The sequence below is a fragment of the Salvelinus namaycush genome, chromosome 14 (assembly GCF_016432855.1).
Source record: "Salvelinus namaycush isolate Seneca chromosome 14, SaNama_1.0, whole genome shotgun sequence".
Classification (NCBI taxonomy): Eukaryota; Metazoa; Chordata; class Actinopteri; order Salmoniformes; family Salmonidae; genus Salvelinus; species Salvelinus namaycush.
In genome coordinates, this window is record NC_052320.1 from 3595936 (window position 1) to 3622046 (window position 26111).

The 26111-nt window shown below is 44.6% G+C and overlaps 1 protein-coding gene across 1 annotated transcript in view; it reads left to right on the plus strand.

Annotated features, from left to right (window-relative positions):
• Positions 1-1369: 1369 nt before the first annotated feature.
• LOC120059043 (zinc finger protein 335-like) overlaps positions 1370-26111 on the plus strand; it is a 41947-nt gene continuing 17205 nt past the window's right edge. The window contains exons 1-18 of the mRNA XM_039007813.1: positions 1370-1466; positions 2876-3124; positions 4121-4261; positions 5661-5799; positions 6042-6125; positions 6827-6943; positions 7071-7216; positions 7494-8607; positions 10857-11006; positions 13050-13223; positions 13401-13659; positions 14072-14246; positions 18549-18661; positions 20009-20027; positions 23808-23927; positions 24173-24249; positions 24593-24753; positions 25018-25238. Of these exons, the coding sequence (XP_038863741.1) occupies positions 2876-3124; positions 4121-4261; positions 5661-5799; positions 6042-6125; positions 6827-6943; positions 7071-7216; positions 7494-8607; positions 10857-11006; positions 13050-13223; positions 13401-13659; positions 14072-14246; positions 18549-18661; positions 20009-20027; positions 23808-23927; positions 24173-24249; positions 24593-24753; positions 25018-25238 (3459 nt within the window). The 5' untranslated portion in view covers positions 1370-1466. The remainder of the gene's footprint in view (positions 1467-2875; positions 3125-4120; positions 4262-5660; positions 5800-6041; positions 6126-6826; positions 6944-7070; positions 7217-7493; positions 8608-10856; positions 11007-13049; positions 13224-13400; positions 13660-14071; positions 14247-18548; positions 18662-20008; positions 20028-23807; positions 23928-24172; positions 24250-24592; positions 24754-25017; positions 25239-26111) is intronic.

Consider the following 26111-nt stretch of genomic DNA (forward strand, 5'->3'; position numbering starts at 1 on the left):
CCATACACACAAAAAAGCTTATTTCTCAAATTTTGGGCACAAATTTGTTTACATCCGTTACTGAGCATTTCTCCTTTGCCAAGATAATCCATCCACCTGACAGGTGTGGCATATCAAGAAGCTGATTAAACACCATGATCATTACACATGTGCACCTTGTGCTGGGGACAATCAAATTTTAATTTCTCTACCATAAGCCTCAAGTCATTTTAGAGATTTTGGCAGTACATCCAAGCCGGCCTCACAACCGCAGACCATGTGTATGACATTGTACGGGTGAGCGGTTTGCTGATGTCAACGTTGTGAGCAGAGTGGCCCATGATGGCGGTGGGATTATGGTATGGGCAGGCATAAGCTACAGACAACAAAATGGCATTTTATCAATGGCAATTTGAATGCACAGAGATACCGTGGAAAGATCCTGAGGCCTATTGTCATACCATTCATCCGACGCCATCACCTCATGTTTCAGCATGATAATGCATGGCCCGATGTCGCAAGAATCTGTACACAATTCCTGGAATCTGAAAATGTCCCAGTTCTTCCATGGCCTGCATACTCAGACATGTCACCCATTGAGCATGTTTGGGATTTACGTTTACGACAGCGTGTTCCAGTTCCTGACAATATCCAGCATCTTCACACAGCCATTGAAGAGGAGTGGAACAACATTCCACAATCAACAGCCTGATCAACTGTATGGAGATGTGTTGCGCTGCATGAGGCAAATGGTGGTCACACCAGATACTGACTGGTTTTCTAATCCACGCCCCTACTTTTTTTTCTTGGTATCTGTGACCAACATATGTATATCTGTATTCCCACTCATATGAAATCCATAGATTTGGGCTAACGAATTTATTTAAAGTGACTGATTTCCTTATATGAACTGTAACTCAGTAAAATCCTTTGAAATAGGGCTATGCCTGTTTTTTTTGTTGAAATTCCACACAGCAGACAGAGCCAGAGAGACTGAGCCAACATCCAGCGTTATTAGCCACTGCCATTATGTGAATAGATACATTGTATCATCTAACCACACATCAAGCTACTATTTACAACTATAGTAGAACATTTGTAGCCATAACTACTGATTTTCCGAAACATTGCAGCATGTTCGCGCTACAATTGATATTGTTACTGTGCCCAGTACGCCGATCGTTGGTAAATTATCTAATACGTCTTCATCTGGAAACAATAGTCCTGTAATTTCCCATACGGTTCTCTATTGAAACTAATCGTTTAGATTTAAGACCTGCCATTAATATCATGAACAAACAAGGAGCACATTTTAAAACAGCTTCCACTTTTCAACAAAACAGAGAAATAAGATCCGGTCGTTCAAACAGGAAGTGAGGAGATACTGATGGCGCCCGACTAGAATGGAGAAGCAATTATCGCGTACAACTTCTTATACAGTTTGGCGTGTCTACTAAGTCATAAACAAATTTAACTCGCAATACACAGTAAGTAAAAAATCTCAAGGAATCTCGTGTTGTATAGATACATTTATAAAATTTTCTTCAGGGACGGACGTTGGACGGTCTGTTTTTGCTGAGGCCCTCGAGGTCCCTCCGCCTTAGTAGGTTTTAGAATGCCTGAATGCAAAAAGTGGGCTCGCAGAGCAGGCAGGAGAGAGGGCAGCTAGGCCTGTTTAAATCATAAAGAAGGGTCGTTGATAGCTACACGCTGAACTCAAGTTGTGTTTAGTTAGAGCTGTCAACATATAATGTTTTTTTGCGCTATTATTCCAACAACGAAGCATATAACTATGCCACTGACCTTGTTGCATGTTGATGTGCAACCTCATGTTAGCAGGTTTATTAGCAGGATCTGAACGGCTTGTCCGAGAGTTAGTTAGCTGGCTAACTAACCTTGTTGTCTTCCCAGAAAAACTACTATTACTAGTTTAGCTACTAGATAGTATATTTGCCTCTCAAGGTCGCCAATGTGTAGTCTAAGCGCAAAGAAGAAGTAAACCACTTCCAGCGCAATTAACAGTTAGCGATGAAGCTAGGAAGCTCTCCAATACAGTCTGTTCCATCTAGTGTCCGTAATATTTACCTCCACACTAACATCTCTAATGAACCTCACAAATGCTACTCTACAGAAACTCCTTAACTTATTTGCAATAATCTGCAATTCTTCAAAATAAGTACAATCAATATCCAATAAAAGGTACATTTTGTGTAAAAGTACACTCCCTGTGAATGAATAGTCTTATGCCAGAAGATTGATAATGAATACATGTATGATAGTTAAACTGGTATCCATCGTCATGTCTCAGTCTCAATAATGTCTCTGTAGTGTGGATGGCTCCTGAGTGGCGCAGTGGTCTAATGCACTGCATCTCAGTGCTAGAGGTGTCACTACAGACTACAGACCTGGTTCGATTCCAGGCTGCAACACAACTGGCTGTGATTGGGAGTCCCATAGGGCGGCGCACAATTGGCCCAGCGTTGTGTAGGTTAGGGTTTGGCTGGGGTAGGCCATCATCACACTGACTTGCTTAGTTAAATAAAGGTAAAATACATTTTAAAAAAGGGGTTAGAGCTCAGATGTCTCAAGGGTTAGAACCTGATGTTGACAATACCAAGGTTGTGGGTTTGATTCCCTCACACTGAACATGTGCCACTCATAAGTCCTGTGTGTCTCAGTTGGTAGAGCATGGTGTTTGCAATGCCAGGGTTGTGGGTTTGATTCCCCACAGGGGACCAGTATGAAAATGTACGTACTCACTACTGTATTTCGCTCTGGATAAGAGCGTCTGCTAAATTACTAAAACAAGACAAATTTGGGGGGGAAACTGACGTTCCCTCTGAGGAAAATGCAGTTCTATTCTAAAAGCTAATGACCATATTATTTTATATCCTAGATGGAAGGGGAGATAGAGGTGGAGAGCAGCAGTGATGTTGGTCCATCAGGGTCTGGGATGGAGGAGCCGTCAGAGAGCGGTATGGGCATGGAGTCGTCGGAGGCCATGTCTGCAGACAGCAGCGACGCAGCTGCACCACACGCCTCCCGCCACCACAGCCAGCACCACCAGCACCGCCATGGGCACGGTCACCATGGCCAGGCCCCAGAGTCAGATTGCCATGTGGGACAAAGCTCAGAGGGTATCCTGGTAAGAACAACAACACTATGTGAACTGTTCAGAATCATCAAACTTTATTGCTATTCAACATCAAATCAAATTGTATTCGTTACATGCACATGCTTGGTAATCAACAGGTGTGGATTAACAGTGAAATGCTTACTTACGGGCCCCTCCCAACAATGCAGAGTGAAAGAAAATAGAGAAATAATAGAAAAGTAAAACATGTAATAATTGATACACAACGTGTAACTATAACTTGGCTATATACACAGGGTACCAGTACCGAGTCGATGTGCAGGAATATGAGGTACATATAACTAGGAATACAGTAACAGATAGTAAACAGTAGCAGCAGCGTATGTCAAAAAAGTTTGTGCAAAAAGGGTCAATGCAGATAGTTAACCAAATAGCTAACCGAACAACTATTTATCAGTCTTATGGCTTGGGGGTAGAAGCTGTTCAGGGTCCTGTTGGTTCCAAACTTGGTGCATTGGTATCGCTTGCCGTGCGGAGAAAACAGTCTATGACTTGGCTGAAGTCTTCAACAATTTTTAGGGCCTTCCTCTGACACTGCCAGGTATAGAGGTCCTGATGTACTGGGCCATACTCACTACCCTCTGTAGCGCCTTGCAGTCTGATGCCGAGCAGCTGCCATACCAGGCGGTGATGCAACCAGTCAAGATGCTCTTAATGGTGCAGCTGTAGAACCTTTTGAGGATCTGAGGACCCATGCCAAATCTTTTCAGTCACCTGAGGGGGAATAGGCTTTGTTGTGCTTTTTTCACAACTGTGTTGTTGTTTTTGGACCATGATAGATCCTACAAGAGATATAAACATTCAATCTGTGATGGTAATACAAGGGAAGCCTGTGTGTTTGCAATGATAATCATAATCCATTTTAATAAAGCGCTTTTCAAGAATCCAAAGACTGTTCAGTGTTTGAATGGCTTGGTAGGGTCTCTGGTAATACGTTTCAGTTAGTCTCCATCTCCCTGCCTCTCACGTGTGTTTCTGTGTTTCCAGGCGTTCCTACCAGAGACCAGCTCCAGTACAGACGTCACCCACCACAGAGCCACCGTCCACCTCCCAGACTCCTCCTCTGTGGCCCAGTCCACCAGCGTCTCCACCGTAACCCAGTCCATCCTGGTGTCCGGGTCGGCCCAGGTGAGCATCTCTAATATTCAAGAGCACCCTGGTTGACCCCCATAGCCAGCCTAGGTACCAGCCATACTAGCTACCGACCGGCCTAGCTACCGGCCATATTTGACAGGCAACAGGTGGCAGCCCATGCCGGTCAACAGGCAGAGCTAACTGAGCTAGAGATGATATTTAACAGTTCTTACTGCATTGCCAGAGGAGATGGCTTTTACCAAATTCAGACCCATGTTACTTACCCAGAAAAATTATGAATTACAAATCAACCCGACATATGGAAATGAGTGGTCTTCCGTTAAACATTATCGGCACCATAGCAGACACTATCCGGGAAGAGGGTTAGTGCTATCCGGGATCATTGGGATGTCCCTACTCTAACCATAAAAGCAAGTCGGTTTTTTTGTTGCTAGATTCTCGAACAAAGAAATTGATTAGTTATTGTGAGAGGAGATTAAACCTTTTATTTCATTATCCAAGTAAATCAAATCACATTTTATTAGTCACATACACATATTTAGCAGATGTTATTGCGGTTGTAGCGAAATGCTTGTGTTCCTAGCTCCAAAAGTGCAGTAATATCTAACAATTCACAACAATACACACACATCTAAAAGTAAAAGAATGAAATTAAGATATCTATTAATATGAAGCATCAGTTCATAGTTAGCATGTTACCTTATTACAACATGTAATATTATTAGCTACATAGTTTTGTATTATTATCTGTTAGCTGAATGCAGTAATGGATAACAGTATAGAGTTGCAGCTGCACTGTTAAATACAATAAAGGTTATGTTTTAATCACCTATGTAAATATTTTAGCTGTTGCCTTTTTTTTTATATATACAATCAATGTTCTGTTTTGTATGTTACATTTTTTTGTCCAAAACAAATGACCTTTTATTTGTACAGTAAATAGATTTTTAGTTGCACTTTTGAATACAATTTATTTAAATTATTATTTAATTCTGTTGTGCCCACTGTCTTGTGATGCATTCTACATCAAGCGAACAACTGATGACACTTTAATAATAATAATAGGGACAGTCATTTGCAGTTAAAAAATATATATTGTCTGGTGCTCCTTACTTTTTGTCTGGTGCTCCTTACTTTTTGTCTGGTGCTCCTTACTTTTTGTCTGGTGCTCCTTACTATTTGTCTGGTGCTCCTTACTTTTTGTCTGGTGCTCCTTACTATTTGTCTGGTGCTCCTTACTTTTTGAAGTTAGGAGCACCAGTGATATCAATGACAAAAGTTAATTTCGATCCCTGACTTTTGTATTACACGCTCACTTGTCTTTTTTCTTCCTAACATTGATTTGGCTAATAGTTGTGTTGAATGTCACTGACTAAGTCGCTTTGGTATAAAAAAGCGTCTGCTAAACGGCATACCGTATATTGTATTACAGGTGATGGTCCACTCCAGTGCAGCGGTGTCAGACTGCGGGGGCATGATGGTGTCTGACTCTACAGCCTCTACCTCCTCAGACCTGGGATCAGCCATAGACAAGATCATAGAGTCCACCATCGGACCTGACATCATGAACGGTGAGGGAATGAAACCCCCCCCCCCCCCCCCCCCCGCACGAAGGAAATTTGATTCCTAGCAATCATGAAAATATATATATAGAACAATAGACACAAACGTAACAAACAATGTGAGTACAAATACACCATTCAGGTAAAAATAAATAAAAGGGACTTAGGTTGGTGTGATTCCTTTGTGGAGAACTGACCACACGCTGTAACCTGTCCATCACAGCCAATATCTATGTATCACTGTTCTCCAGGATGTATAGCAGTGACCAGTGCAGAGGACGGAGCTGCAGAGACCAGTGAGGGGCAGTATTTGATACTACAAGGACCAGACGATGGTGAGCTTTTCTCTGAGGCCTCTTTGATATCGACTGTATCTGTTAGTTCTTCCAAGTAGCACACTATATTACTTTCAGTGGTTTACAGGAGTGGTTCACAAATGGGTTTACAGCAGTGGTTCCCAAACGGGTTTACAGCAGTGGTTCCTAAACGGGTTTACAGCAGTGGTTCCCAAACGGGTTTACAGCAGTGGTTCCCAAACGGGTTTACAGCAGTGGTTCCCAAACGGGTTTACAGCAGTGGTTCCCAAACGGGTTTACAGCAGTGGTTCCCAAACTGTGGCAAGGGTCGGCAGGGGGAGAACATGTTTGAGTAACTCAAATATCACATGAACACATAATACATGGCAAAATGTGTATATTACAGGAAATATGTTTTAAACGGCAACATTTTATCTGCACCCCATGACAAAATATGTAGAATTGAAAGAAATGAGATTTAAACCTGATACATTTTTTCTCCACCAACAAGAGAGTGGTAAACAGTTTGTGTCATGAACAGAACTTGTGCCCCCATACAAATAGACGTGGCCCGTGCAGGGAGGGGGCGCAGAATGTTCCCCGATGCTGGAATGGGGGGGGGTCTGAGTGCAAAATGTTTTGGAAACTCTTATTTAGAGAACCAATGTTTCAGCAGCCAGTACGTTGTACAAAGGAAATTACATTTAGTTTTTTCATGGGAACACAACATCTCTTTCCAGGGGCCCCTATGGTAGCCCACATGTCGTCCTCGGCTCTGTCCAGCCATCACCGCATCGCCATCGAGGCTCTGGGAGAGGGTCCTACCTCCACCTGCCACGACCAGGGGGACATGCAGGGTATGACACATGCAACCTATGCCCGTGTTTGGTCTTTGTCATGTTTTTTTTTACTAAAGAAAAGCTTCATAAAGATTTTCAAGTGAGTGCTGTCCCTTATTTGATTGATATGTTTATGACATGCAAGATAACCTGGATCCAGACCAGCCCTCTGGGAGTCACTCTCACTCCGGCCACTACCCAGACCATGAGGACCAGGACAGCCAGCCTCAGCACTCCCACGCGTCCCAGTACATGGAGTGTAGCGGTGGAGATGCGGACGGACCTGATCAGGTATGAGGGACACACTCAGTTGAGGTTTGAAAACATATGTTTAAAAAAATTAAAAAATATTTTTTTTTTAGCTTGGCTTTTTTAAATCAATGATTGTATTGTTATTTTACACATCCTTTTTATGTTCTGTTTTTGATGCTTGTTTTATCTTCATCACCTTTAAGGCTTTTCTGTATTTTTTTTGGGGGGGTGGTATCTTTCATTCCATTGTTTTATGGTGGAGTGTGTTGTGATTTTTAAATGCATTTTAAATAAAGTTTGATTTTGTTTTAACCAGACTGGAGAGTCCTCCTCCTCGTATGTAGACGATGAGGAACCCGACCAGACACGTTCCTCCCGCTCCCTCGTCCGGTCCCGTTTCCCTGAGTACGGTATAGTCGAAAACTCTGGCCAGGACCTAAGGGGTTACGTGGAGTGTAGTGGTAGCGGTGCCCCTGACTCCAACCCCTCGTCCCCTGCCCGCCTACGACACACCCATTATATGGTGGACTGCAGCGCGGGGACGGGGGCGTACCTGGAGTGTGCCGGGGACGAGGAAGAGGATTCGATGCAGCACCACTCTCGGAGCTACATCGACAGCAGCAGCAGTGCTAACCACTCCCAGAATCACCAAACTCTGTCTAACCACTCCCAGAGTCACCAAACCCTGCGGCAGTATGTGGAGTCCGGGGCTGCGGTTGCAGATTCAGAGCAGCCCGGTTGTTCCAACTCCCACTCTCAGAATCACCAAACTCTGTCTAACCACTCCCAGAGTCACCAAACCCTGCGGCAGTATATGGAGTCTGGGGCTGCAGATTCGGAACAGCCACGATGTTACCAATACCAGGCTGAGGAAGGGCAAGGAGAGGACCCAGACCAGAACTCAGACCAGAACCAGGACCCAGACCAGCCACAGCACTCTAACCAGCAGCAGCCTCAGCACTCCCACTACATGGAGACCACCAGCAGCAGCACTGGCCCAGAAGGCGAGGGTTCCACCACAGACCACCACCACCCCCAGGCAGACACCGCAGACTCAGGCTCAGCAGATCATCCAGAGGCTATGGAGTGTTCTGAGAGCCAGCCTGGCCCTTACATCAGTAGCAGTGGGACCTACTCCTACCACCCGGAGCCTGAGATGGAAGAGGCCCTCGAACCTCCATGGTCACCCAGTTTGGAGAGGCCTTCCAGGGGAGAGGAGGGCGGCGTGGTGGGGGGGTCTGGGGCTCCAGTCGTGGAGGAGGGGGCTGGGAGCGGACCAGGGGTCGCTGTCCCCCACACCATGGCTGAACTGGAGGAGATGATGGAGGTGGTGATCGTTCAGCAGTTCAAGTGCAAGATGTGTCCCTACAAGAGCGTCTCCAAAGACACCCTCATCAACCACATGAGAGACAGGCACTTCAAATCCACAGGTACAGTAGCCCCATCCCACCTAGAGAGAGCTGAGAGACAGGCACTTCAAATCCACAGGTACAGTAGCCCCATCCCACCTAGAGAGAGCTGAGAGACAGGCACTTCAAATCCACAGGTACAGTAGCCCCATCCCACCTAGAGAGAGCTGAGAGACAGGCACTTCAAATCCACAGGTACAGTAGCCCCATCCCACCTAGAGAGAGCTGAGAGACGGGCACTTCAAATCCACAGGTACAGTAGCCCCATCCCACCTAGAGAGAGCTGAGAGACGGGCACTTCAAATCCACAGGTACAGTAGCCCCATCCCACCTAGAGAGAGCTGAGAGACAGGCACTTCAAATCCACAGGTACAGTAGCCCCATCCCACCTAGAGAGAGCTGAGAGACAGGCACTTCAAATCCACAGGTACAGTAGCCCCATCCCACCTAGAGAGAGCTGAGAGACGGGCACTTCAAACCCACAGGTACAGTAGCCCCATCCCACCTAGAGAGAGCTGAGAGACAGGCACTTCAAATCCACAGGTACAGTAGCCCCATCCCACCTAGAGAGAGCTGAGAGACGGGCACTTCAAACCCACAGGTACAGTAGCCCCATCCCACCTAGAGAGAGCTGAGAGACAGGCACTTCAAATCCACAGGTACAGTAGCCCCATCCCACCTAGAGAGAGCTGAGAGACAGGCACTTCAAATCCACAGGTACAGTAGCCCCATCCCACCTAGAGAGAGCTGAGAGACAGGCACTTCAAATCCACAGGTACAGTAGCCCCATCCCACCTAGAGAGAGCTGAGAGACGGGCACTTCAAATCCACAGGTACAGTAGCCCCATCCCACCTAGAGAGAGCTGAGAGACGGGCACTTCAAATCCACAGGTACAGTAGCCCCATCCCACCTAGAGAGAGCTGAGAGACAGGCACTTCAAATCCACAGGTACAGTAGCCCCATCCCACCTAGAGAGAGCTGAGAGACAGGCACTTCAAATCCACAGGTACAGTAGCCCCATCCCACCTAGAGAGAGCTGAGAGACGGGCACTTCAAACCCACAGGTACAGTAGCCCCATCCCACCTAGAGAGAGCTGAGAGACAGGCACTTCAAATCCACAGGTACAGTAGCCCCATCCCACCTAGAGAGAGCTGAGAGACAGGCACTTCAAACCCACAGGTACAGTAGCCCCATCCCACCTAGAGAGAGCTGAGAGACAGGCACTTCAAACCCACAGGTACAGTAGCCCCATCCCACCTAGAGAGAGCTGAGAGACGGGCACTTCAAACCCACAGGTACAGTAGCCCCATCCCACCTAGAGAGAGCTGAGAGACAGGCACTTCAAATCCACAGGTACAGTAGCCCCATCCCACCTAGAGAGAGCTGAGAGACGGGCACTTCAAATCCACAGGTACAGTAGCCCCATCCCACCTAGAGAGAGCTGAGAGACGGGCACTTCAAATCCACAGGTACAGTAGCCCCATCCCACCTAGAGAGAGCTGAGAGACGGGCACTTCAAATCCACAGGTACAGTAGCCCCATCCCACCTAGAGAGAGCTGAGAGACAGGCACTTCAAATCCACAGGTACAGTAGCCCCATCCCACCTAGAGAGAGCTGAGAGACGGGCACTTCAAATCCACAGGTACAGTAGCCCCATCCCACCTAGAGAGAGCTGAGAGACGGGCACTTCAAATCCACAGGTACAGTAGCCCCATCCCACCTAGAGAGAGCTGAGAGACGGGCACTTCAAGTCCACAGGTACAGTAGCCCCATCCCACCTAGAGAGAGCTGAGAGACGGGCACTTCAAATCCACAGGTACAGTAGCCCCATCCCACCTAGACGGAAGAAAGACATACACATATGATCGAACAAACTGTATTCATCATCCAAAAGGGGGAAATTATATTTGGACATAGTCTAGAGTCACAGATGTATTTTTTTTATTTAACCTTTTAGAATAAATTCTTATTTACAATGACGGCCAAACCCTAACCTTGGCGACGCTGGGCCAATTGTGCGCTGCCCGATGGTGAGGTGAGGACAGAAACGAAACGAAATGAATTCAAATCAAACTTTATTGATCCTCAGCCTAATTAATTATAATGAACCTTTTATTTATCCCCAGCTGAATTAATTGGAATTAAACGTTATTGATCCCCCAGGGAGAGAAAAAATAGACTAATACAAACCATTTATGGAACAAGCGCTCTGCCAAAGAGGAAGTTTGATTTGATTAGCTGATTGATGGTGTTTGTGTTACTTCCAGGTGGCCCCCCTCCTAAGAAGCGTGGTCGTGGTCGGCCCAGGCGTAGTGATACGTTGGCCCGTCAGCAGGCTGAGGTGAAACCAGAGCCCCAGCCCGAGGAGCCAGAGGACGATGACATCGTAGACGCTGGGGCCATCGATGACCCTGAAGGTACAGTCTGTGGAGATCCCTGTCATTTTAGATCAATTATTGTGCTTTACAGAAATGCATTGTCACTAGGCAAAAGCAGATAGTTACTCGCTCGCACACTCACTCACTCACTCACTGATCCACTGTCATCACTTGCTCATCAACTATGGCTGTTGCTGTGACCATATTACTGCCACACCGGCAGTCATGAGTCATGCCTGCAGTAAAATTCCACGTGACTGTTGAGTCACGGTAATATCTTCTTATGCACTCTGGACAGTCAAAAGTTTGGACACACCTACTCGTTCAAGGGTTTTTCTTGATTTTTACTATTTTCAACATTGTAGAATAATAGTGAAGACATCAAAACTATGAAATAACACATATGGAATCATGTAGTAACCAAAAAAGTGTAAAACATTTTTTTATATATTTGAGATTCTTCAAAGCAGCCACCCTTAGCCTCGATGACAGCTTTGCACACTCTTGGCATTCTCTCAACCAGCTTCATGAGGTGATTCAAGATATCTTTGGTACATTGGTCTAGCCTAAATTAAACAAATTCAGAGTTAGCCTACAATTATAATTCATCTGTATTTGATTTTGAATAGTAATAGGGTATTCTTTTAAATATTTTCTTAATTAATAGGCTGACACTGTATTCTGTAGCTAAAGGTAATGTATCTCACCACTGTGCTCCCGAGTGACTCAGCGGTCTAAACTGCATCTCAGTGCTAGAGGCGTCACTACAGACCCTGGTTCGATTCCAGGCTCTATCACAACCGGTCGTGATTGGGAGTCCCATAGGGTGACGCACAATTGGCCGTGTCGTCCGGGTTTGGCCGGGGTAGGCCGTCATTGTAAAATAAGAATTTGTTCTTAACTGACTTGCCTAGTTAAATAAAAACAATTTTAAAAAATAAATAAACGTAGTTTCTATCTCCTCCCCTCTCTCCTTCATTCCTTTCTCCAGCACACAGAGCGAGGGGCTGTCAACAGTTTAATATGTTGCGTTGTTTAAACATGTTACTATCGATGTTCCTGAACAGTTTTCACTTGGTTTCCCAAATGGAGCACTGGATAGCTGCAGGAACAGGTTGGAGAGCCCATGGCATGCAGAGTTTGGGCGGAATATCACCTGTTGTGCTGCAAAATTACCAGAGTAGCCTACCCGACATGAGTGGAAAAACGTACTGGCGGGGAAGTGGCTCCAATTCCATTGCATACAGATGACATGTATTTTTGCCCCTTCCCCTGTTCCTTCCCATCTGATAATGGGCCTTTCTAAATCATTATTTTACACATGACTAATTTTACAAATTAGTAAAGACGAGATTAAATTGACAATAGTCTGATGGGTGAAAATATGATCACTTGATGAGAGAACAGCCTGAGGAAAGGAACAGAGCACAAGCTTTTGTTGAGACTTTCTCAATTCATCGACAGTCTATAGTTCCATCACGCAGCCCATATATGTTTTGATTAATAAGACATTCTAAGGTTTGTATCATTCACAACTAAAGTTGCCAAATAACTCTGAATCTATCTCATAGGACCTGTTTCAAATGATCACTTTTATGCTCAACATAAATGATTTTCTTCTTTATTATAAAATAATGGAACTTATAAGCGTATCTAGTCTTCTAATTGAACAAGTCTACAGCCTATAGCATGGGGCATAGACAGATAACATACAGTAGGCCGACTCATATTCTGTTCTCCGGAATAAAACAATATTCATATCATGTTTCTTTAGACCTGCCTAAAATATAAAATGTATTTATTGTGATGGTGTATTTTGATTTATTACACATTTTTAAATGTAGATGTTTCAAAGGTGCACATCAGCGGCTTGTAGCCAATGCATGGAGGCCTGAAGATGCTAAACGTCTGCTAATTAGCTGTCAATTACCGCGAGACTGGCAGTCTTTTCCATGGCAATAACCGGCTGGGGGGGGGGGAATGTGATGACCGCCACAGCCCCATATCCAACCCTCTTTAGATCTGCGCCTAGGGGGTAGCAGTCGATTTGGGATTTACACACTCACTCTCTCCCCCCCCCAGAGGACAGTGACTATAACCCAGCAGATGAGGACTGTAGGGGCAGGCAGCCTGCTCTCCTGCGACAACCTGTCCCCCCTCCCTGCTCCTCCTCCTCCTCCTCCACAGACCGCCCCAGACGCAGGGTGGGACGACCCAGGAAGTTCACCTACACAGAGGGCAGCTACAACGGCAAGGGTGGGTATCATATACTGCACAAGTACTTACGCCATGCACCACCTCTGTTTTTCTGAATAATCTGTCCATTGTAATATGAAGGTTTTCTAGCTGAAAAGCCGTTTGTCTTTCATTTGAATGATCTTATTCAATAGGTTTGCTATCAGGGCATGAACTTCTTGTTTTGTATGTATCCAGAAGCAGTAGCAGACGGGACGTCAAAGCCTAAAGGGAGTGTGGATCCTCAAGGCTCGGAGGAGGCCAGTTCCTCAGGCCTGGGAAACGGCCCAGGTCCCTTGTCCAATGGAAACACAGCGGAAGCCGGCATCAGCCAATCGGACTCTGAGAACAAAGACCCGTCGTCCAATGGGAGGCCAGAGGAGCTTTTCCCAAGGAAACGGGGTCGACCCTCCAAGCGGTTCATCAGAAAGAAATACAAGAAGTACATGAACCGCAAGTAAGACTCCGTTTTATATTATTACTGACACCTGGAGCTTTCTTTCTCACTGAATTCTTTCAACAGCTATATACCCTTGTTGAAGTATTGGGAGGGCCCCAACTGTACTGGAAGTGTGCTGGCAAAAATATTTTTATTTTCAAATGGTCCTTTCCAGCAGATGTGATGATTGTGTAACCAGGCCATGCAGTGCAGGTAGCTCAGCATTGCTCTGTAGTGTGAAAAAGGTATAAGAATCTGTAAATTATTTATCTGCAGAAAGAGCTCTCACAACCAAACCTTGACTACCTCATCCCCTGCATCCTCTAGATGGTATTATAAGCCTGTCAGTCTTCTCTGCGTCATCCAGAGATATAAAATACTGTATGAGCTATGAAGCTTTTAGGGACCTCTTCCCTGTCTGTTCTGTTAGGTACTGTAAGTCTCTGAAGCCGCTCCTGAGGCCTCACAGCTGTTGGATCTGCGGCTCTCGCTTCCTGTCCCAGGAGGACCTGAGGTTCCACGTTGACTCTCACCAAGGAAACGACCCAGAGTGCTTCAAATGCCTGCAGTGTAACTACCGCTGCAAACGATGGTCCTCGCTCAAGGTGAGTTGGGCCGGGGCATACAGTCCAGTCAGACGGTCAGCCGGTCAGCCGGTCAGTCAATTGTACAGTGCCTAGTGAAAGTCTACACACCCCTTGTACAGTTGTCATATTTTGCTGCCATAAAATGTTCTAATGCTCGTTGCTCGTGTTTCTTGGCCCAGGCAAGTCTCTTCTTCTTATAAAAAGGGATTCAATAGTTGTTTTTTTATACCCTACAGATCTACACAATCTGGTCCATATTTTCAAAGTGAAAGAAAAAAGATATATATAATTATTATAATTTTTTAAGCACATTTTTTTTGTAACAAATTAGAAGCCCCTTTGGCAACAAATTCTGCTGTAAGTCATTTTGAATAAGATTCTACCAACTCTGCACAAACTCTTAGGGCAACATATATTCATTGTTTTTTGTCAAAATCGCTCAAGCACAATGCATTTGTTTGGGAATCATTGATGGACAACAATATTCAAACCTTGTTTATGATTTTCAAGCAGATTTAAATCAGGACCAATACTGGACTATTCAGGAACACTCCACACCTCTCAGAAAGCCATTCTGGTGTGTCTTTGGCATTTAAATGTGTATAATTATCCCACTGAGAAATAAAACTCTATCCCAGGGTTCAGTTTTCAAAAGACTGAGGCATGTTGTCCTCTAACGTTTTAACCTGAGCTTTGCTTCTTTCATATTTATTTTCATCCTGATAAACTCCCCAGTACCTGTCGGTAACAAACATACCCATAACATGATGCTGGCACCACATTACATGGAAATACAGAGGGTTTCACTCTGTGATGTGTTGGATTGGATTTATTTTAAGCCGAAAAGTACATTTTATTTGTCATGTTGTCTTGCAATATTGTTGCAAACATAATTAGATTTTTATTTTATTTTATGCATGCTTCCTTCTTTTCACAGGTACTTGGTACTGGTACTTCCTGTCCTGTACTTCCTGTATATATCCATCTTAGTTTTACTCGTTATTGTTATTCCTCGTATCACTAATTAATTATTTTTTTAATAAGATGTTTGTATCTTTATCTTAATTGTGCATTGTTGGAAAAGGACCCGTAATTAACTCTTCACTGTTAGTCTACACCTGTTATTTACGAAGTATTTAAAAAAATATTTGATTAGATTCTATGTGGAGTGAATGCAATGTTGTTGATCCCTTTGTATTTTCAAGTATTGTCGTCATGTCCAAAGCGTTTGACACGGTTGATCATGAAATGCTTACTTTCTAAATTGCATTATTACATTTTTCATGATTATAAATATAATTATTTATATAGTTGTGTTAGAGAACATTGCGTTTGTGCAAACGGCTGTGCATCTACCAGTGCCAAGATATCCTGTGGCGTCCCACAGGGTTGGATGATTGGACCTTTGTTATTCCTAATTCACATCAATGACCTTGCTGCTGTGTCTTCTACCATACCTGCCATTCTCTTTGCTGATGAAAACCAATTTGATTTTATCACACAATAATTTTGATTCACTAATTTAATGAAGCCGACACAGGCATGGCCAAATGTTCTGAATGGTTCCAGATAAACACATTATCTTTAAAAGTAATTATTTTATTCACTAGTAAGATTAAAATATATTGTATAAAAACAAATTTTTAAAAAGCGTGGGAATCTTAATTAGTGAGAATGAAATGGAACAAGTCACATCCACTAGATTCCTCTGAGTTCTAAGTGATGAAAAGTTATCCTGGAAAGATCATGTTCAATTTGTCTGCAGCAAAGTGAGGAAATATGTTTGTATCATCAGAAAGATTAGTGGTTTGGTTCATCAGGCTTGCTTCTTAAGTCTATACTAGAGCTTCATTTACCCATCTCGCATTTACTGTAATATTGTCTGGGCCAGAACATATGCCTTTTACTCATCATACAAAATAAATGTGTATGACTAGCCACCTCCTCTAATTACCTGGCTCCATCTGCACCTTTGTTTAAGAAACTTAATATCTTGTCTATTTACGACAATTATGCATTTTCATCTACAAATACTCATACCTCCCAGACAGTTTACCTAAACCCTTCAATGGATTCTTCCAGGTTAATTCTGACATCCATCTATATAACACAAGACACTGCTATAACCTTCACCCTCCCCACTGCCACACCTCACATAGTCAATTCTCTATGAGATACAGAGGAACCATATTCTGGAATTCTTATCTTCACATCATCATCCCTCAAAAACTTCAAGCGGCGACTGGGGGTCAGCCTGACGAACCAAACTACTCAGTAATCTCCTCCATGAAGACTGGGGGTCAGCCTGATGAACCAAACTACTCAGTAATCTCCTCCATGAAGACTGGGGGTCAGCCTGACGAACCAAACTACTCCGTAATCTCCATGAAGACTGGGGGTCAGCCTGACGAACCAAACTACTCAGTAATCTCCTCCATGAAGACTGGGGGTCAGCCTGACGAACCAAACTACTCAGTAATCTCCTCCATGAAGACTGGGGGTCAGCCTGACGAACCAAACTACTCCGTAATCTCCTCCATGAAGACTGGGGGTCAGCCTGACGAACCAAACTACTCAGTAATCTCCTCCATGAAGACTGGGGGTCAGCCTGACGAACCAAACTACTCAGTAATCTCCATGAAGACTGGGGGTCAGCCTGACGAACCAAACTACTCAGTAATCTCCTCCATGAAGACTGGGGGTCAGCCTGACGAACCAAACTACTCAGTAATCTCCTCCATGAAGACTGGGGGTCAGCCTGACGAACCAAACTACTCAGTAATCTCCTCCATGAAGACTGGGGGTCAGCCTGACGAACCAAACTACTCAGTAATCTCCTCCATGAAGACTGGGGGTCAGCCTGACGAACCAAACTACTCCGTAATCTCCTCCATGAAGACTGGGGGTCAGCCTGATAAACCAAACTACTCAGTAATCTCCTCCATGAAGACTGGGGGTCAGCCTGACGAACCAAACTACTCAGTAATCTCCTCCATGAAGACTGGGGGTCAGCCTGATGAACCAAACTACTCCGTAATCTCCTCCATGAAGACTGGGGGTCAGCCTGACGAACCAAACTACTCAGTAATCTCCTCCATGAAGACTGGGGGTCAGCCTTATGAACCAAACTACTCCGTAATCTCTAATTCTCACACACTCACATTCACGCACACACATGTAAACAAAACAACAACAAACATTTTATCTGTGATTACTGATCAACTCATTTATATATTTTATAATTAGTAGGTTTTCTCATCTGTTTTAACAAACCGGTTTTCTTTTTGTACCTATGTATTGTATATCGTTTTGTGGTGTAGTTTTCATATAAGCCCTTGGGCTTCCAACCTGCACACACTTTTTTTTATTTTTTATTTGTTTTTTATCTGTATTGTTGTCTATCACTTGTTTTCTTTGGTGTAAATAAATACATGTTATGTTTATGCTTGTGGTGGCAGCATCATGTTATGGGTATGCTTGTCACCGGCAGGGATCGGGGAGTTTGTCAGGATCAAAATAAATATGAAAGGAGCAAAGTCCATGGAAAGAGTTATACCAAAACCTAACTTTTTTTGTGTGGGACAATTACACAAATTTTAATGACAAAGACACGGCAGAATGTATTTCCAGGAGGTGTGGAGTGTTCGAGAGGGATACAGTCTGTCCTTACTTTAAATACGGTTGAAAATCAGACACAGTTTGAATATTGCTGTACATGAATGATTTTTAAAAATGACTGCCAAACATTCTACCACCAACTATTACCTCTGGGGTGTGAAGACATGCCAGGGATCATCAACTAGATTCAGCCACAGGTCGATTATATTTTTTTTGTGGGTCTGGGGGTGGTAATCCCTTAGATTATATTTTCTGTGCAAGGGGCGTGTAGACTTTCACTAGGCACTGTACGGCTGGCTGACTCACTGACTGACTGACTGGATTACTGACTGACTGACTGACTGGACTACTGACTGACTGGTTTACTGCATTACTGACTGGATTACTGACTGACTGGATTACTGACTGACTGACTGGTTTACTGACTCACTGACTGACTGACTGACTGGATCACTGACTGACTGACTGGATCACTGACTGACTGACTGGATTACTGACTGACTGACTGAGTGACTGTACATAGCCCTCATTACAGCAGCAGGTCATTAGTCTTTATTGCAAAATAATGACTTTGATTGTTTCTTCAATCATTGAGTCAGTCTTTGGTTGTTCTCTTGTATCTCAGGCCTTGTCTGTTCACTGTACTGTCTGTAATAACCACAGTGGAATGGTAAGAGCCTGTTGTCTCTGCGGTGTTAACAGGAGCACATGTTCAACCACCAGGGGAACAAGCCCTTTAAGTGTGAGGAGTGTGACTACAGCAGTGTGTATAAGAAGGACGTCATCAGACACTCTGCAATACACAACAAGGACATGTGTACACACACACACACACACACACACACACACACACACACACACACACACACAGTATGTCATTAGACACTCTGCAATACACAACAAGGACAAGTATGTACACACACACACACACACACACACACACACACACACACACACACACACACACACACACACACACACACAGGATGTCATCAGACACTCTGCAATACACAACAAGGACAAGTATGTACACACACACACACACACACACACACACACACACACACACACACACACACACAGGATGTCATCAGACACTGCAATACACAACAAGGACAAGTATGTACACACACACACACACACACACACACACACACACACACACACACACACACACACACAGTATGTCATTAGACACTCTGCAATACACAACAAGGACAAGTATGTACACACACACACACACACACACACACACACACACACACACACACACACACACACACACACACACAGTATGTCATTAGACACTCTGCAATACACAACAAGGACAAGTATGTACACACACACACACACACACACACACACACACACACACACACACAGTATGTCATTAGACACTCTGCAATACACAACAAGGACAAGTATGTACACACACACACACACACACACACACACACACAGGATGTCATCAGACACTGCAATACACAACAAGGACAAGTATGTACACACACACACACACACACACACACACACACAGTATGTCATCAGACACTGCAATACACAACAATGACATGTGTACACACACACACACACACACAGTATGTCATCAGACACTGCAATACACAACAAGGACATGTGTACACACACACACACAGTATGTCATCAGACTCTGCAATACACAACAAGGTCATGTGTACACACACACACACACAGTATGTCATCAGACACTGCAATACACAACAAGGTCATGTACACACACACACACACAGTATGTCATCAGACACTGCAATACACAACAAGGTCATGTGTACACACACACACACACACACAGTATGTCATCAGACACTGCAATACACAACAAGGTCATGTACACACACACACACACACAGTATGTCATCAGACACTGCAATACACAACAATGACATGTGTACACACAGGATGTGATGAGATACTCCTCAGTACACAACCAGGACCAGTATGTTCTCCTGTCACCATGTGGGCCGTTCCCCTGTGAGCTCCATACAACTCACCAGACCTACAGTACATGGCACATTGAGCTTTACTGTTTTTTTAGATTTCAGATTGATCGACTTGATCTAAAAAATAAATAAAAATACAGTTCAATCATTAGATCCCGTAACGTATTTTTCTTCCTTTCACAGGAAAGCAAAGTCTGAGTCCGTAAGTATTTCCCCCTTATGAATATTCAGTTACCATGGTTAGGCTTTTCTATCCAGATCATTCCTTAATAAAATAACCAACTATATCAGTAGCCTACAGGAAGTTTACGTTTAGGCCTTTTTTAAGGAAGAAATTATCCAGACGGGCCAGAAAAGCAATTATTATCCAGTTGTGAAGATGGTAGACTGCTTCTATACAGCCCATGATGTAGTCCTATAACCTAGCTCACTACGGTGAGACTGACTGTTCCTCATCATGATGTAGTCCTATAACCTAGCTCACTACGGTGAGACTGACTGTTCCTCATCATGATGTAGTCCTATAACCTAGCTCACTACGGTGGGACTGACTGTTCCTCATTATGATGTAGTCCTATAACCTAGCTCACTACGGTGAGACTGACTGTTCCTCATCATGATGTAGTCCTATAACCTAGCTCACTACGGTGAGACAGACTGTTCCTCATCATGATGTAGTCCTATAACCTAGCTCACTACGGTGGGACTGACTGTTCCTCATTATGATGTAGTCCTATAACCTAGCTCACTACGGTGAGACTGACTGTTCCTCATTATGATGTAGTCCTATAACCTAGCTCACTACGGTGGGACTGACTGTTCCTCATCATGATGTAGTCCTATAACCTAGCTCACTACGGTGGGACTGACTGTTCCTCATTATGATGTACATTTACATTTAAGTCATTTAGCAGACGCTCTTATCCAGAGCGAATGTAGTCCTATAACCTAGCTCACTACGGTGAGACTGACTGTTCCTCATTATGATGTAGTCCTATAGCCTAGCTCACTACGGTGGGACTGACTGTTCCTCATCATGATGTAGTCCTATAACCTAGCTCACTACGGTGGGACTGACTGTTCCTCATCATGATGTAGTCCTATAACCTAGCTCACTACGGTGGGACTGACTGTTCCTCATCATGATGTAGTCCTATAACCTAGCTCACTACGGTGAGACTGACTGTTCCTCATCATGATGTAGTCCTATAACCTAGCTCACTACGGTGAGACAGACTGTTCCTCATCATGATGTAGTCCTATAACCTAGCTCACTACGGTGAGACTGACTGTTCCTCACCATGATGTAGTCCTATAACCTAGCTCACTACGGTGGGACTGACTGTTCCTCATTATGATGTAGTCCTATAACCTAGCTCACTACGGTGGGACTGACTGTTCCTCATCATGATGTAGTCCTATAACCTAGCTCACTACGGTGGGACTGACTGTTCCTCATCATGATGTAGTCCTATAACCTAGCTCACTACGGTGGGACTGGCTGTTCCTCATTATGATGTAGTCCTATAACCTAGCTCACCATGGAAAGACAGACTGTTCCTCATCATGATGTAGTCCTATAACCTAGCTCACTACGGTGAGACTGACTGTTCCTCATTATGATGTAGTCCTATAACCTAGCTCACTACGGTGAGACTGACTGTTCGTCATCATGATGTAGTCCTATAACCTAGCTCATTACGGTGGGACTGACTGTTCCTCACCATGATGTAGTCCTATAACCTAGCTCACTACGGTGGGACTGACTGTTCCTCATCATGATGTAGTCCTATAACCTAGCTCACTACGGTGGGACTGACTGTTCCTCATCATGATGTAGTCCTATAACCTAGCTCACTACGGTGGGACTGACTGTTCCTCATCATGATGTAGTCCTATAACCTAGCTCACTACGGTGGGACTGGCTGTTCCTCATTATGATGTAGTCCTATAACCTAGCTCACTACGGTGGGACTGGCTGTTCCTCATTATGATGTAGTCCTATAACCTAGCTCACTACGGTGGGACTGACTGTTCCTCATCATGATGTAGTCCTATAACCTAGCTCACTACGGTGGGACTGACTGTTCCTCATTATGATGTAGTCCTATAACCTAGCTCACTACGGTGAGACTGACTGTTCCTCATTATGATGTAGTCCTATAACCTAGCTCACTACGGTGGGACTGACTGTTCCTCATCATGATGTAGTCCTATAACCTAGCTCACTACGGTGAGACAGACTGTTCCTCATTATGATGTAGTCCTATAACCTAGTTCACTACGGAAAGACAGACTGTTCCTCACCATGATGTAGTCCTATAACCTAGCTCACTACGGTGAGACTGACTTCCTCATCAGACAGTCACTCTTCCTCATCATGATGTAGTCCTATAACCTAGCTCACTACGGTGAGACTGACTTCCTCACCAGACAGTCACTCTTCCTCATCATGATGTAGTCCTATAACCTAGCTCACTACGGTGAGACTGACTGTTCCTCATCATGATGTAGTCCTATAACCTAGCTCACTACGGTGAAACTGACTGTTCCTCATTATGATGTAGTCCTATAACCTAGCTCACTACGGTGAAACTGACTGTTCCTCATCATGATGTAGTCCTATAACCTAGCTCACTACGGTTAAACAGACTGTTCCTCATTATGATGTAGTCCTATAACCTAGCTCACTACGGTGAGACTGACTTCCTCACCAGACAGTCACTCTTCCTCATCATGATGTAGTCCTATAACCTAGCTCACTACGGTGAAACTGACTGTTCCTCATTATGATGTAGTCCTATAACCTAGCTCACTACGGTTAAACAGACTGTTCCTCATTATGATGTAGTCCTATAGCCTAGCTCACTACGGTGAGACTGACTTCCTCACCAGACAGTCACTCTACCTCACCAGACAGTCACTCTACCTCATCATGATGTAGTCCTATAACCTAGCTCACTACGGTGAGACAGACTATTCCTCATTATGATGTAGTCCTATAACCTAGCTCACTACGGTGAGACTGACTGTTCCTCATTATGATGTAGTCCTATAATCTAGCTCACTACGGTGAGACTGACTGTTCCTCATTATGATGTAGTCCTATAACCTAGCTCACTACGGTGAGACAGACTATTCCTCATTATGATGTAGTCCTATAACCTAGCTCACTACGGTGAGACTGACTGTTCCTCACCAGACAGTTACTTCTACATCATGTGTGTGCCACACAGACACCGACCCACACACACCTGTTCTGCTCCACCAGAAATAATTATTAGAAAAGATTTGCCATTGCTTGCACTTGCCAGGCTTTAAAAAACATATTTTGTCATGATCCGTCTAGTTGCTGTAGCGATTTTGCGCTACAGCCCAACTGTCATTTTAAGAGTTTTTTTGGAGGGGGTGACCAATGGGGTAATAGAATCTTATATCACAATATTTTTGGGGTACATAATCACGATAGGACAAAGGTTGACCGCCAAACCCTACTAGGGTGTTGTCGTTCCCGTGTCCAGTGTGGTCTGTCTGACTCTCAGCTGGTATCTAAGGTGTTGTCGTTCCCGTGTCCAGTGTGGTCTGTCTGACTCTCAGCAGGTATCTAAGGTGTTGTCGTTCCCGTGTCCAGTGTGGTCTGTCTGACTCTCAGCTGGTATCTAAGGTGTTGTCGTTCCCGTGTCCAGTGTGGTCTGTCTGACTCTCAGCTGGTATCTAAGGTGTTGTCGTTCCCGTGTCCAGTGTGGTCTGTCTGACTCTCAGCTGGTATCTAAGGTGTTGTCGTTCCCGTGTCCAGTGTGGTCTGTCTGACTCTCAGCTGGTATCTAAGGTGTTGTCGTTCCCGTGTTCAGTGTGGTCTGTCTGACTCTCAGCTGGTATCTAAGGTGTTGTCGTTCCCGTGTCCAGTGTGGTCTGTCTGACTCTCAGCTGGTATCTAAGGTGTTGTCGTTCCCGTGTCCAGTGTGGTCTGTCTGACTCTCAGCAGGTATCTAAGGTGTTGTCGTTCCCGTGTCCAGTGTGCCACAGAGTCTACCCCATGCAGAAGAGACTCACTCAGCACATGAAGACACACAGTACCGAGAAACCACACATGTGTGACAAGGTAACAGCACTGAGACACACATACACGCATGTACAAGAAAGTACATTTAATTAATTAATCTTAATTATTAATTGCCAATCAACTTTGTTTTTGTGAATGAGGAGACCTGTGTATTATTGGAATGGTTAATCACTGTCACCATTAACCATTCCAATAATCCACTCAAATCAACCATGTTTTTCTAGCTACAATCTCAGGTTTTCTTTTAAAATCTTTATAAATCTCTGTATGTGCTTTGACTTCAGTGTGGGAAGTCCTTCAAGAAGAGATATACGTTCAAGATGCATCTCCTCACACACATCCAGAGTGTTGACAACAGCAGGTCAGTACAGGATGTAGTGCCATTTTCATCGTGCCTCTTAGCGGAACATAGCCCCTTAGCGGAACATAGCCCCTTAGCGGAACATAGCCCCTTAGCGGAACATAGCCCCTTAGCGGAACATAGCCCCTTAGCGGAACATAGCCCCTTAGCGGAACATAAACCTAGTCAGTCCTGTGAGGCCAAGGTGGTGTTCAGTACACACTGGAGCAAAAACAATTTGCACCGTGAAATAAAAATCTACTTCGAATTCACCCTGTTTCAAAACCTTTTTCTCCTACCATACACGACCCAGTCGACATGTTTAGATTCAAGACCTGCGATCTAATGCGTGTTTCTATTCCAGGTTCAAGTGTGAGTTCTGTGACTATGACTGTGACAACAAGAAGCTCTTGCTCAACCACCAGCTGTCCCACACCAACGACCGGCCCTTTAAATGTGACTACTGTAAATACTCCACCTCTAAAGAGGACTTCCTGGTCTCACACCTGGCCATCAAACACACAGGTGAGTCACCAATGATTTGATGACAGTTGGCACAGTAGCTAGCCTAGAGGCTAGCGAGACGGAGCAGTAGCCAAAAGGTTGCTGGTTCAAACCCTAACAGTGGGAACTGAACTGCTGGTCTCTGATCTCCTGTCATTGTCCCCTTGATTATGGCACTCAACCCCTTAATTGCTCTTCATCCAGGGGGCGCTGCACTGAGATTCACCCTGTGCCTCTCAGTGGCTAATGTTTTGTTTTCGTGTGTAAAATATTTCTTCTTTCCAGGAGAGAAACCGTTCTCCTGTGAGATGTGCCACTTCATGACGAAACACCGTAAGAACCTGCGTCTGCACGTCCAGTGTCGCCACCCGGAGGCGTTTGAGGAGTGGAGCGCTACGCACCCTGAGGAGCCCGTCAGGCGGAGGAGGAGACCCTTCTTCACCCAGCAACAGATAGAGGAACTCAAACAGCAACACGACGACACACCAGGCCTACAGAACACTATAGTACGTCTGGAGAGCCTGGTCCCAGATCTGTTAGGTTTGATTACAGGCATAGCCTGGTCCCAGATCTGTTAGGGTTGTTTACAGGCATAGCCTGGTCCCAGATCTGTTAGGTTTGATTACAGGCATAGCCTGGTCCCAGATCTGTTAGGGTTGTTTACAGGCATAGCCTGGTCCCAGATCTGTTAGGGTTGATTACAGGCATAGCCTGGTCCCAGATCTGTTAGGGTTGATTACAGGCATAGCCTGGTCCCAGATCTATTAGGGTTGATTACAGGCATAGCCTGGTCCCATATCTGTTAGGGTTGATTACAGGCAAAGCCTGGTCCCAGATCTGTTAGGGTTGATTACAGGCATAGCCTGGTCCCAGATCTGTTAGGGTTGATTACAGGCATAGCCTGGTCCCAGATCTGTTAGGGTTGATTACAGGCATAGCCTGGTCCCAGATCTGTTAGGGCTGATTAGATGCATAGCCTGGTCCCAGATCTGTTAGGGTTGATTACAGGCATAGCCTGGTCCCAGATCTGTTAGGGTTGATTACAGGTATAGCCTGGTCCCAGATCTGTTAGGGTTGATTAGATGCATAGCCTGGTCCCAGATCTGTTAGGGTTGATTAGATGCATAGCCTGGTCCCAGATCTGTTAGGGTTGATTACAGGCATAGCCTGGTCCCAGATCTGTTAGGGTTGATTACAGGCATAGCCTGGTCCCAGATCTGTTAGGGTTGATTACAGGTATAGCCTGGTCCCAGATCTGTTAGGGTTGATTGGCCAACTCCTATGATCTCTGGCATGACAGATCTGTTATATGATAAATACCATAGCAGTTGGAAAGACATCACAAACTGATCTGGAAACAGGCTTGATGAGCTATTCTT